We start from the raw sequence: 12,927 nt of genomic DNA, 5'->3' as shown, positions 1-12,927 counted from the left end.
TAGCTGTAAAATGAGGCATCAAGCTTTACACTGACTTACTTTGCCTTTGCTTTTGCTATGGGGCGGGCCATAAGCTCTGCTTTTGCTTTTTGACTTGGAGATGACTTTGCTTTTGTTTTTGCTCTGGGGTGGCCAACCTTTATCTCTCTTTGTTTGGAAAGCTCTCAAGAAAGAGCCATCAAAAGAGGGAATTGCAAAATTCCTCAATTCCCTTTTTGCAAATGCATGTTGCTTTGCCCACTTCGCTAAGCAATTGGGAATTGCCTCATCCCTGGGTATGAAATTGAAGTTGCTGCTATTAATAAAAAATCTACAAACTCCCCTCTCGCTACACAAGGAGAAGCTTACCATCTTCAAGGGGGCTTCAAATGATTTTGAAGGCGCCAAATTTCCTATATCGTGCTTTCCTTTTTTGTTGTCTTTTTGGTATGTTATTAGCCTATTCCCACGAGATGGAACTGTATTATTGGTCAGTGAACTAAAACGCGGCCTAGGTGGAGCAAGGCGCTAGGCGGCTGTTGGCCGTCGCGATTATGGCCAAATCGACCACCTTAGGCGCTAGCCCGGCTAATTGGTACCGGGCAGCGCTTAGGCGGCCAAGGCGGACGCTTAGTCTCGTGAACCGCCCGGTCGATTATGGCCTAATCGGCCTAATGAATGGATTAGTATAAATTTATTAGAGTTTTGTTTCCCCTTACTCGTTACCCTTTCTCTCTCGTCGATTTCCCCTTCTCTCTTGCGCGCATCGCCACCGTCAATCTGTTGTCGAGTCCTCGTCACCGTCGCCTCTCTCGTGCTTGCACGCGGCCACCGTCTCTTGCAGTTGCAGAGTTGCTGTCGTCGCCGTCTCGTGCTCGCACACCGTCGCCGTCGCCTCTCTTGTGCTTGCTCACACATCTTCCTCACTCACCCTGCGCCTCCTCTGGTAAGCAATAAGCAAGCAGTAGCAACCTCTCTCGTGCTTGCACGCTGCCACCATCTCTTGCGTTGCTGGTTCTTGATCTTCTTCCTCCGCCGAGTGTTTTGTTGCAGCTGCTTGCTGTTGCTGCTGGTTGTAATTTGTTGCTTGTATTTTGTTGAGTTGTTCTTCCTCCACCAAGTGTTGTATTTTGTTATTGTTGTATTTTGTTATTATGTCTTTATTTGATTATATTATTTTTAATGCCTATAAATTGTGTTTCACAAAGTCTAAACTCTAAATTTAATAATCTATATTAATATTTCATAATCTTTATCTAATTTATACGTATATTTGGGATAATATGAATTTTAATTTGTATGTACATTTAGAATAATATGAATTTTAATTTAAAAAATAGCAATTTTTCTAGGTCTCGCCTAGGCGCTAGGTCTCAACCTGGCGCCCGACTAGCGCCTAGCGTGTTTTAGAACACTGTTATTAGTTTAATTTATTTATCTTAAATTTGATATTTTCCTAAATTTGGTATAGAAAATTTTTCTATTAACTATAAAAATTCTCATTTGTTACTCCATGCACCTTGCACAATTCATGTTGTCATTATCAGCTCATGATGTAGGTGAGTAATGTGAATTTGATTATATAAAAGTATTTGATGTGTTGAGTTCAAAGCAAGTTGAGGTTAGTTGGGAGGTAATACATTATTAAAATGGGTATTTGGTAAATGATTAAATTATTAGAGTGAGATGAGTTTATTGAATTGAGTTTGAGTTGAGAGTACATGTGTTTTTCATATATTTTTAATCTTTCTATTTGATAAAGGATGAGAGAATTTATTAATTTAAATAAATGCACCTTCTTGATACAAACAAAGAAGTCAAAACTCAGTCCAAAGTTGAATAAAAGAGAGAGAGAGAGTTACTCCTGCAATATAATTGCCCAACAAAAACATCAACACAACACTCACTTTATTAGAAACCTCAACATGGATAAACTCAACAAAAGTATAGCTCCTTTTTTAGAAGTAGATGATCAGTAAAAAGTGACTATTTGCAAGACAAAACTTCACATTCACACAAGGATTTGAGCAAAACAAAGAAGTCAATTGTTTATTCGTCAAATGAGCATTTGGATAAAACATTAACTCCTGATAAACATCGACAAAAACACTATCATTGTTGAGGAGTTAATAAGGACAATAAACATTTGCCCATCAGCTACAAAGAGAAATCAAGAAACAAAGCCTTCATATGTATAAAAGATCACTTGCAAATATTAGTTACATCTAACATTATCGAATAAGGATCAAAAAGTTTGTATCCCTTGCATCTTCACAAAGCTCCTATATCCAGGAAACAAACACTCTCTGTTGAGAGGTTGGTTCTTTAGCTAGAGAATTTGTCACTGTATATTAGCATTTCATAGCACATGAACAAAAGTGACTAAGCTAAAACTTTTAGACCACCCATCCAACCCTTTTAGATGGTCTCATAATTTTCAAGGATTCTCACAAGAGAGTAGATTGGAAGCTGAATTGATTGCGTTGCTCGAATCTAATTCAATTATCCACGAAATTGATTGAAAATCATCTTTTTCCAAAGATAACTCTAGGGCTTTTAAGCTAACAACTCCACCTTATTTGACTCCTTAATTCTTGTAGGACATGAAAAATGTAAGAAAAAATGTTATGCAATGTAGGGCAATGGCAGTTCTCACTGTTTTTATTAGTATTAAGATGACTTGGTCAATAACTGAAGCGCACGAGTAGTAGCTTCTAGTTAGTGGGTTCCTATTTTATTCCTAATTTATTTCTTGTTAAGGCTGGTGTGACAGCCACGTTTTTTCTTATTTGTATGGGAGATGCTCCCTCATTGTATGAGAGATACTCTCTCAGTATGGTCTGTTATTAGAAGAGACTATATTAACAAGTTTGTTGGATAAATAAAGGGAATTTTTAACCCAGAAATTTCCAATCTCCTTCTCATCTTCTTCCAATTACTTCCTTCTCATTCTTGACTCCAACAAAAAAATGCCACTAAATTTTCTAAGAACGCCCTCAATCCCAAACAAACTAGGGTTTCCTAATGAGTCACAAGGTTGAACATGGAGTTATTCATCAATGCTTAAGTGGAAAAGCGGAATGAAACAAGTAGGGGTGAGCAAGAATTTGAGTAAACTGAATTAAATCGATAAGTTCGATTGGTTTGGCTTGGTTTTTCACCAGTAGCGGTTCGGTTCGATTATTTGCCTCAAGATTTTCGGTTATTTAGTTCGGTTCAGCTATTTCTCTCAAGAATTTCGGTTATTTAGTTCAATTTTTTTGGTATTATTAACCGAAAAACTGAACTGAACTGACAACCCAATCCTCTTTTATTAGGTTCGATTCGATTTTTTTGGTAAGAATTTCGATTCGATTTTTGATTTGGTTATAACGGCTCAAAATTTAGTTAGTTCGATTAGTTTAGATAATTCAGTCGATTTGGTTCACCTCGATTTGATTCGATTCGGTTATTAATTTTTTGTCAGTTGAGCTCGATTATAATTGATTGTACACCCCTGGAAACAAGCTAGTTGTCCCATATGGAAGGGAAAAGTCCGACGTTTAAAGCCAAAAACCCATCTTTTTAATGGATATAACGAAAATGTCAATTTAAGTTGAAGAACCTTAGCCAAAAATAGTCATGTTTCTTTTCAATCAAATTGTCTACGTTCCACTAAATAACATTGTTAGCTATGTCCGTGATTGCATTTACCATGGGCAAAGAGAAACCATTCATCAATCAAAGGGTTCAAAGATCCTAGGCATACCCAACACTAACCCCACTAGCTAAAAATTCTACTCTACAAAGACCAAATGACCCGACAATATAAGAAAAGGCATTATGTTGATTCCATTTGAACATTGCAGAAAACCCAAGAACTTTTAGAATATGGAAGGATACCTATTTTGCACAGTTTTTCTTTTATATTCAAACAATCCATCACAATTTATTATCGCTTGAACACAATAATAAATTTAGTGACTATAAATGTTGGTGCATAGAAGTCATTGCTCAAATACTTCAATACTCAAATCAGACACTAAAAATAATGAAATTTGAAGACCATATTAACACCAGTGTCAGAGAAGTACATTTTTTAAAATGAGAACCTGTTTATTTATAGAGAAACATGGAGCTTTACTAAAATCTCTAGAATTATAATTCTTACAGATAATGTCTATTTTGACATTTTGAAATTCACTAGAATTAGGATTCTTATAGATAACATTTATTCTGATATTCCAGTAGAATTATAATTCTTTATAGATAATATTTATTCTTTTTGTAGGACTTTTCAAGGGATTTTCAGATATCAGAGTTATCTATTTTGTACATTGTGGGCCCCTGATTATGGAAAAATTTACATGAAAATTTACAATCCCTCAAAGTTTGTTATAGTCTATGAGACGGTCTCGTGAAGACCTGTCAATTATCTAAGAGTCCATATCTCCTGGAGATGTGCTTGAAGGCTCATTGTATCCTTAATTAAACAGTTAAAACACCTTTTTGACAAAGTGGATTTTGCAAGAGGTGTGAAAGGCCTATTGCATATCTACTGGGGCCACACATGTCGTATGCCTATTGGGGGCCATGTATGCCACACGTTTGCTTCACTGCCACCTACTACTAGTACTGTCGTCTCCTTTTTGTTTGCTTTGTGTAGGTCTTTGACAGACTATCTCTCGGAGATGTTTGGGAGACTATGGGAGCATATACAATTTCGTTTATTATTTTAAATTTTTAATCAAAAAGTGTATTTGGATTTTTCCTTTTAATGGGCTTTTTTCTATGAGACATCAAAACTAATTATGTAAAAATTTCAACTTTATGAGGAACTAAACACTTGCAATACAAAAGAGACACATTACGTTCCAAGCACAACCTTCTAATAGTTCCATTTGAAGACATATAGATTTAACATAATATATGTACAAAATGTTAAACTTCTAAATAATTATGTCTGGGATTACTTTCTTGATGCACCCATTTAAAAATTAACTCTGCAAGCTCATCCAAAGACTGCAATTCTCATTCTGTCAGCAGTTTTCTTCATTTCAAGTTTCAAACCCAAGTCATCCCATCCTAGAACCCCATTTTCTAGATGTAACAACCCTGATTCAAAGATGTTAGGGTGTATTTGATTGCAAGTATAGAATTTGCATGAAAAGAAAATATTTTTTAGACAATTAAATTATCTAGAATTAAATTTCGGAGAAAATGTTAATTTTGGGGCTGAGTTGCGGGAGCCCCTAGGGTGAGGGATTTCACCTTTTTGGTCCCAAAGGTATTTGATTGGCTTAATTTTTTACCTAAAAATTGTTATATTTTTTCAACTTTTAATATTTGATTGCAATTATTTTTCATGAAAATAATTACATACACATACAAATAATCAATAATCAACTATATAAAATAATCAAATATGCATATTCAAAAAATAAATTAAATATACATATATAAAATAATTAAATAATGAGACAGTGGGTCACTAGTTGCCCAGCAAATTCAGCCACAACTGCCATCGTCGCCCAGCCATAGCCGCCGTTGCCATCGTCGCTGCCGATCGAGTCACTACTCATTGTCCCCGCCTACCGCGCCATGGAATTGCCATCCCTACATTGTGACCTTTCATCTTCCTCTTACAATGTGTCTGTGCATCTTCTCCAATCACCACCCACGCCTTCGTCGTTGCCTATGCCATAGCTGATGGCCATTGCTTACATTTTCTTCGGTCATCACCCACGCCTTCACTATCGTCTATGTTCTATAAGTTATCGATGGCTAATGTTGTAACTTGTCGCTGTTCACTGCTCGTTGATAGTCGCTGCAATCGTCAAATCTAACCGATTCTTCTCTTATCTGACCGATTCATCTATTCTCTTCTCTTCTCTGTTTATTATTTTTGTCGATGCATTGAGAATTTATTTAATGTTACAGCAGATTTTAAGAAGGGAATTAACTATCAATTTATGTTTTTCTAATATTCTATTTTAACTCGGTCAGTGCATTTACTGTAACATTTCGTTACTTCCTCGCATTATTAGCAATAATTAGTTGGAGACAAATCAAATTATCGTATTAGCAATAATTTCGCTACTTTTTGGGACTTTTTTTCCCAGCGAAATTTTGCCCTATTTCCTAGCAGTTTCCCATTCAATAATTTCGCCCATGATTCTGTTGCGCATTCAATATGTGCTTTTTGACCAATGCTTTGCTTTGGGCGCGCTCTCTCTCTCCCCCTGAATTGGCTTTGCTTTGGTCGGTTTCCTCGAAGGTGCCCATTCAATAATTTGATTTGTTTTTTGACTTCATAGTTGACGATGCTCTCTACTCTTTACCCGATCATTCTGATGATAAATCAAATTATAGAGGTAGACTTTGATTGATCTCCAGTTTTCTCCAACACATCCATTCTTCTCTGCTCCCTCTGTTCAATGACTACTACTAGAAGAGCCAAAGAGCCCGCCTCCTCTTCCTCCTCTTCCGCTTCTCGGAGCAGCGGTAGCTATCACGTGTTCTTGAGCTTCAGAGGCGAGGACACTCGCTGGACCTTCGCCGACCACCTCTACACGGCTCTTACGAACGCCGGATTTCGCACCTTCAGGGACGACGATGAAATCCAAAGAGGAGAAAGCATCAAGGTTGAGCTGCAAAGGGCAATCCAAGAGTCGAGGGTTTCAATTGTTCTCTTGTCCAGAAACTACGCGTCTTCGAGCTGGTGCCTCGATGAGCTTGCGATGATCCTCGGAAGACTACGGAGGGGGGACTCCGGCCACGTGGTTCTGCCGGTGTTCTACGGCGTGGATCCGTGGGAGGTCAGGAAACAAAAGGGAGTTTATGCGGAGGCATTTGCGAGGCATGAAGAGCGATTCAAGTTCGAGGTGGGAGAGGGTGAAGCAGCAAAGGAGTGGAAGGAGAAATTGAAAGGGTGGAGAAAAGCGCTGGAGGAAGTTGCTGGTTTAGCAGGAATGCCAGATGGAGTTGATAGGTAACTGTTTGCGTCCTACTTCTTTGTCCATAGTTGTGAATGGACTGTAATTTAATTACAATATTAATTAAATATTCTAAGGAGCAACAATGTATCAAAAAAGTAAATTTGACTAATCATAATAGTAAAAATATTAATTGAAACAATTTGCCATTGTAAAATTTCTATTTTTTTAAAAAAAATTTAAAATTTAAGATCAATATCATTAAAATTGTAATATTACAATGTCATGAATATAATTTTGGTTGTTTTTATATTGTAATATTATCAAATTAATTAGATCGTAATTATAATATAGCAATATAGAATTATATTACCAGCAATATCATAAATAATGGTGTATTAATTATATTGTAATTATAATATAGCTAATTTGTTTCACAGTTACAAAATACCCCTAAAACACTGCTTGTGATGCAATGTTTTTGCAAGTAGACATTCTATTGGAAATAGAGTCCATTAACTTTCTAAAAGATAATAGATTCAAGTAGCTTGGGCGGGGGGAGAGATTGGTAGACTAGAGGAACTTCACGTGTGAAAACGTATCTTATTTTTGGGAAACAAAATTCCTTGTCATTAAATAGAGTTCTTTTGCCATTGATTTCTATGATTTATCTTATTTTACCATTGTTCTTTTCATATTTTTGGCTTCATCCTAATGGGTATTAATTTTAAGTTCAAACGGATGCAATTTTTTTGTGGACCATGATAATTTTCATAATATGCTAGTTTTTCGTAGAGAAAATTTTAATTTATTTAAGTTGTTAAATGCTTAGTGATTGATGAACTATTACTTTCTGCATGGATTGCAAACTATAGGTACGAGTCAAAGCTTATCCAAAAAATTGTCAAGGTGGTTGAAGACAAGCTAAGCCGACCAAGAGTCTTGAATGTTGCCACTTACCCCATTGGACTAGATTCCCGTGCCAAAAGCATTAATTTGTGGTTACAAGATGGGGGGGTTGATGTTGGAATTATTGCCATTTGTGGGATGGGTGGAATTGGCAAGACAACCATTGCTAAATTTGTGTACAACTCAAACTTCTCAAAATTTGAAGGTAGCAGCTTCCTGGCAAATATAAGAGAAATTTCTGGACAACAAAACGGTTTAATTCGTTTACAAAGCCAACTTCTTTCAGATATTCTGCGTGGAAGAGAGGAAGAAATACGCCATGTTGATGAAGGGATTCTTAAGATTAAAGAAGCTATTGGTTTTAAAAGAGTTCTTATAGTTCTTGATGATGTGGATAAACAAGAACAATTAGATGTAGTCCTTGGAATGAAGGATTGGCATTCACCAGGTAGTAAATTGATCATAACTACTAGGCACGAGGACTTACTAAGAGCTCATGAGTGTTGGAAAGTACACAGGGTAGAGGAGTTGAATCACGACGAATCCCTACAGCTTTTCAGTTGGCATGCCTTTGGACAAAGCCATCCTATTGATGGTTATTTGATAGACTCAAAAAGGGCAGTAGATTATTGCAGCGGGCTTCCATTAGCTGTTAAAATTTTGGGTTCTTCCCTATCTGGTAGAAGTTTAGATGTGTGGAAAAGTCAACTACAAAAATTGAAGGCAATTCCAGACAATAAAATCCTTGAGAAACTCAAACTAAGTTACGACTCTTTACAAGATGACCATGACAAAGATTTATTCCTTGATATTGCTTGCTTCTTTGTTGGAGGGGACAAAGACACCACAACTACAATCCTAGAGGGATGTAATTATTTCACAGTGGTTGGGATTCAAAATCTTATTGACAGAAATATGTTAACCATTGAAGGTAACAAGCTTGTGATGCATCAATTGATTCAGGAAATGGGAAGGGAAATTGTCCGGCAAGAATCACCCAAAGAGTTAGGAGGACGTAGCAGGCTCTGGAATCACAAGGATTCCTTTAGTGTCTTGAAGGGAAAAATTGTATGAATTAACTATACTTATTTATTTTGTACATATTTGTGAAAAGATGCTATTTATTTATCATTGCTCCCCCTTCCCCTTCTTTGTCAGGGCACAGGAAAAATCAGAGGCCTCGTTCTTGACATGTGCTCAAATGTACCATTGGAAGGTGATGCATTTTCTGGGATGTCCAATCTCCAACTTCTACAGATTAGTCATGCAGAATTATTTGGAAACTATGAAATTTTCCCCAAAGGATTGAAGTGGTTGCATTGGTCTCATTTCCCTTTAGAAAGGATACACAAGGATTTTCCTTTGGACATGCTGGTTGCTCTTGAAATGCCTTATAGTTGCTTGAAAAAGGTTTTAAATGGAACCAAGGTTTGTTTCCTATTTCCCTTTCTTTTTATTTCTTCTATCAATTTGTAATTTCATTAGATTTTTAACCAAATTATTAACATTCGTTCTCTCTTGTTGTTTTACAGTGCCTCGAATTACTAAAAATCCTTAATCTAAGTCATTCCTGTTATCTTTTTGAGACTCCTGATTTCTCAAGGTTGCCGAATCTTGAGAGACTTATACTTGAAAATTGTACTGGGTTGGTTAAGGTTGATGAATCGATTGGATGCCTAGAAAGACTTGTTTTCTTAAACTTGAGCAATTGTCAAAGCTTGAGGGAGCTTCCACAAACCTTTTATAGGCTAAAATCTCTGGCAACACTCAACATTAGCGGTTGCTTAAAGCTTGAAAATTTTTCAGCTGAGCTGGGTAATATGAATTCTTTGGCAGTGCTTCTAGCAGATCGAACTGCAATAAATCGATTATTCTCTATCAATGGGAAGGTGAAAGCATGGCATTTATCTGCATTGCCTTGTCCACTAAATCTAAGAAGTCAGCCAGAATTTTCATGGGTTCCTTTTCCGAAGTCTTTGGTACATTTAAGTCTTGCAAATTGCAATCTGTCTTATGACAGTTTCCCTAGGGAATTTAGCGGCCTATCCTCATTGCAGATATTGGATTTGAGCAGGAATCCAATTTGTATCCTCCCAAATTGCATTAAGGATCTTTTTGGGCTCAAGAAGCTATGGTTAAAATCATGCCCAAGGCTTTTGACACTTGACGGGCTGCAGGAAAGTTTAGAAGAATTGCAGACTGAAGACAGTGAATTGTTGGAAAAAATAAGCTTTGCCTCAGTAGATTTAACTGTAAAATCCTTAGGTTATTATTCTTGCACAAGTCTAGTTGAGATTTTCGGCTTATTCAAATTAGAACCCTTAGAATGTGTTGATGTGGAGCTAATTAACAATTTGGGCTTATGTGACTTTGAAGGCATGGAAAAATCACTTATGAAGTTTTTATCAATCAATGCATCACATAAAACCCGGATATCTCCTCCCCTGGTGCGCTCTCTCTCTCTTTCTCTCCCTCACAGGGGGTTGTATATTACTGTTTAACTTATGTTGTTTTTTTGTATAGGGATTGCACGAGTCTTATACATTTTGCACTTATGTGCTTGGAAGCAAGATGCCTAACAAATTCAGTCTTAAGAACGTAGGATCCTCAATATCTTTTACAATGCCTTCTGATGCTAATTTCAGAACTCAAGGTTTGTCTATATGTTCTGTTTATGCACTTCCCAACCCTGGGATTTCCAATGCTTCATCTGATTATGATGGGACGGGAGGCTGGCACTTACACACAATTATCAGTAATGCAACCAAGCATTTGAAATGGAGCTATTGCCCAGAAGTTCATGGCATTCCAAGAGCTGGTGAGGACTTGATGTGGTTAAGTTATTGGAAGTTTGAGGATCAGTTGGAAGGTGGCAATGAAGTGAATATTTCAGTTGCAAGTGATCGTTATCAAGTGAAGGAGGTTGGGATTCACCTTGTGTACAAGGAGGCAGAAGAAAAGAAGAGCACTCATCCCTATGGAAATGTCGTTCCTGGTTTTTGTAATGGGGATTGTGAGTACTGCGAGAATTTTCCAGTGCCTGCAGATCCAGCAAGCACTAGAGTCATTGTTCTTGGCACCCATCCTGCTGGTTGCACAGGTTGTCCTGACGGTTATTTGGAATATCACCATGGGTGGTGTAAAGATCGGTTTCGCCCCATTTCTCTCTATTCTTAAGGTGCCAGTTGTGGAATGAAGGCATCACTGTAAAAAATGTTTAGAGCTTGTTGATTGTGATGGGCCCCCTAAATAAATCATGAGTTTTTTTTTTATGCTATTTCATGTCCATTTAGTTTAAGATGAAACTACTATTGATGGAATTATTCTATCCAACCATGAATAGAACTTGAATTTTGAGAGGAAAGGATGGGAGCATGTGGGCCTTGCATGCTGCTTATGTATATAAAGTTCTCTGTTTCTCTTTTCTTTTGCTAGTGGTTTTTCACTGCTCTACCCTCTTTCTTTCTTTCTTTGGAAATTTGAAGGTAATGATGCTTGATATTTGTACAACTCGAAGATTTTTATATTTGAACATTGAGAAGACTTGCCACTTTTTGCAAAACCTGTAATTGAAAGGAAGTTATTAGGATTGCATGTTGACATTCTGTTAATATTGCCACTGCATCCATTGCATTTAACTATGTTGGGACTTAATGTGTTTGCTCCTTTAGTGTGACATGGGTTGCTTCACAATTCAACGAGTCCCTTAGTTATGTGGATCCCTATCCTATTCAGTTTGTTAGCATGTTTATGGAACAGTTTTGGCACGGTTACTTCTCTGTTTACTTTGAAAAATTGTCAATACTATTCTGGTTTATGGAGTTGTGATCAATGTATATCTGTTCTTCATTGGGTAGTGTTTTTGCTCAAACCTAATTATATTTAAAATCTTGATGTGTATTCAATTATATCAACATGCTGCTATTCCTAGTATTATTGCACTTTTGCACCTAATTGATTTTATTTAAATTGTATCTTTCAGTTTTTTTTTTTTCCAGAAATAGCCAGTTGTTTCATCAACAGGCGTTTCAACTATACGAAAGAATGCAATTGGAGGATCTTCATTTTTTCTAGTTAGAGAATGTGTTATGAACTCTATTTCTCTACTTGTTTCTGCAAATAATCCGTTGATTACAGAACAATTTATCAGCTTCTCAACAGCTTTTCTGGAAATACTTACAAGAAGTCAATAAATCTTATCTTGTAGAACGACCGTACGCATATAGGTAACTGCATTATGGTCTTTGTTTCTGCATAATCATGTTAAACTTAAAAATTCATCCAGGTACCATTCATGAACATGTCATTGGTTTTCATATTGCAGTGGAAGGGTTTCCTTTCTCCTTTGCTTAATGTGCTTTGCAAGTCATTACCTCCATGGATTTGGTCAATGACATTTTACTGTCTGGATTAACTTTATTTGGTTTAGGCTTCTCCTATAGCAGTCAATACAATGTAATTTTTAGAAATTTCTTCAACTCTCTCTTTTCAAATTTACCTTCCCTCAACATTAATTACTTCTTGTTGATGGGAGAGGGGCATATGCTCTCTGCTTCATTGTTTGTCTTTAGGAATATAGTGCAATGGCAGCAGAGGATATTCATTTAGTACCAGTGACGTGTCCTTGCTTTAATTATGATATTTTACATATTTGATTAGGTGGAAGATAATAGTTTGGAAGATAGGCAAACTATCTCTGACCCCTGAAAAAGCCTCTTGAAAACCAATGTACTTCACATTTCATTTAAGTGTAATTTGCAATATATTGATACAGCAAGTATCTTTTCGACCAAAAGGAAAAAAAGAAAAGAAAGAATCCTCTTGGAAATAAAGAGTCCTTGCATAAAAAATTCAACGTGTAATGGCCAAATTGGTCAAACAACTTCCGTTTGCTTCCAAAACTAGCGAAGAGTTGGTCATATACAATAGCTCACCGACCATTGACAGAGTTAGAATTTAAGGATGAGAACGTGGAGGTCACATTTTGCAGTTTTCTCTTTGCTTTATACATATCTGTGTCAACAGATTTTGGTTGAAGGATACATTGGCTCAACCCTGAGTTGTTATAGCAACATTTCAGCTAAAATTGATTGAACAAAAATTAGAAAAATCAAAATTAAAAACA

The 12,927-nt window shown here is 36.6% G+C and overlaps 2 protein-coding genes across 7 annotated transcripts in view; both read left to right on the top strand.

The window, feature by feature from the left end:
- The window catches only part of LOC127813137 (disease resistance protein RUN1-like), a 54,015-nt gene extending 44,617 nt beyond the window's left edge, over window positions 1-9,398 (top strand). The window contains exons 2-4 of the mRNA XM_052353929.1: window positions 6,777-6,949; window positions 7,769-8,870; window positions 8,961-9,398. Coding sequence (XP_052209889.1) covers window positions 6,777-6,949; window positions 7,769-8,870; window positions 8,961-9,278 — 1,593 coding nt within the window. The 3' untranslated portion in view covers window positions 9,279-9,398. The remainder of the gene's footprint in view (window positions 1-6,776; window positions 6,950-7,768; window positions 8,871-8,960) is intronic.
- Window positions 1-12,927, top strand: part of LOC127813134 (disease resistance protein RPV1-like) — a 210,627-nt gene that overhangs the window by 120,903 nt on the left and 76,797 nt on the right. For 4 of the 6 annotated variants that reach the window (XM_052353921.1, XM_052353920.1, XM_052353919.1 and 1 more), the window contains one exon: window positions 9,406-9,457. In XM_052353921.1, coding sequence (XP_052209881.1) covers window positions 9,406-9,457 — 52 coding nt within the window. Of the gene's footprint in view, window positions 1-9,405; window positions 10,250-10,325; window positions 11,229-12,927 lie in introns of those variants that run through there. The other 2 variants (XM_052353927.1, XM_052353922.1) reach the window with 2 other exon arrangements.

The sequence above is a fragment of the Diospyros lotus genome, chromosome 11, assembly GCF_014633365.1.
Source record: "Diospyros lotus cultivar Yz01 chromosome 11, ASM1463336v1, whole genome shotgun sequence".
In the NCBI taxonomy this organism is placed as follows: domain Eukaryota; kingdom Viridiplantae; phylum Streptophyta; class Magnoliopsida; order Ericales; family Ebenaceae; genus Diospyros; species Diospyros lotus.
Note: the sequence above shows the minus strand (reverse complement) of the source record. Positions and strands in the feature narration are given on the sequence as shown.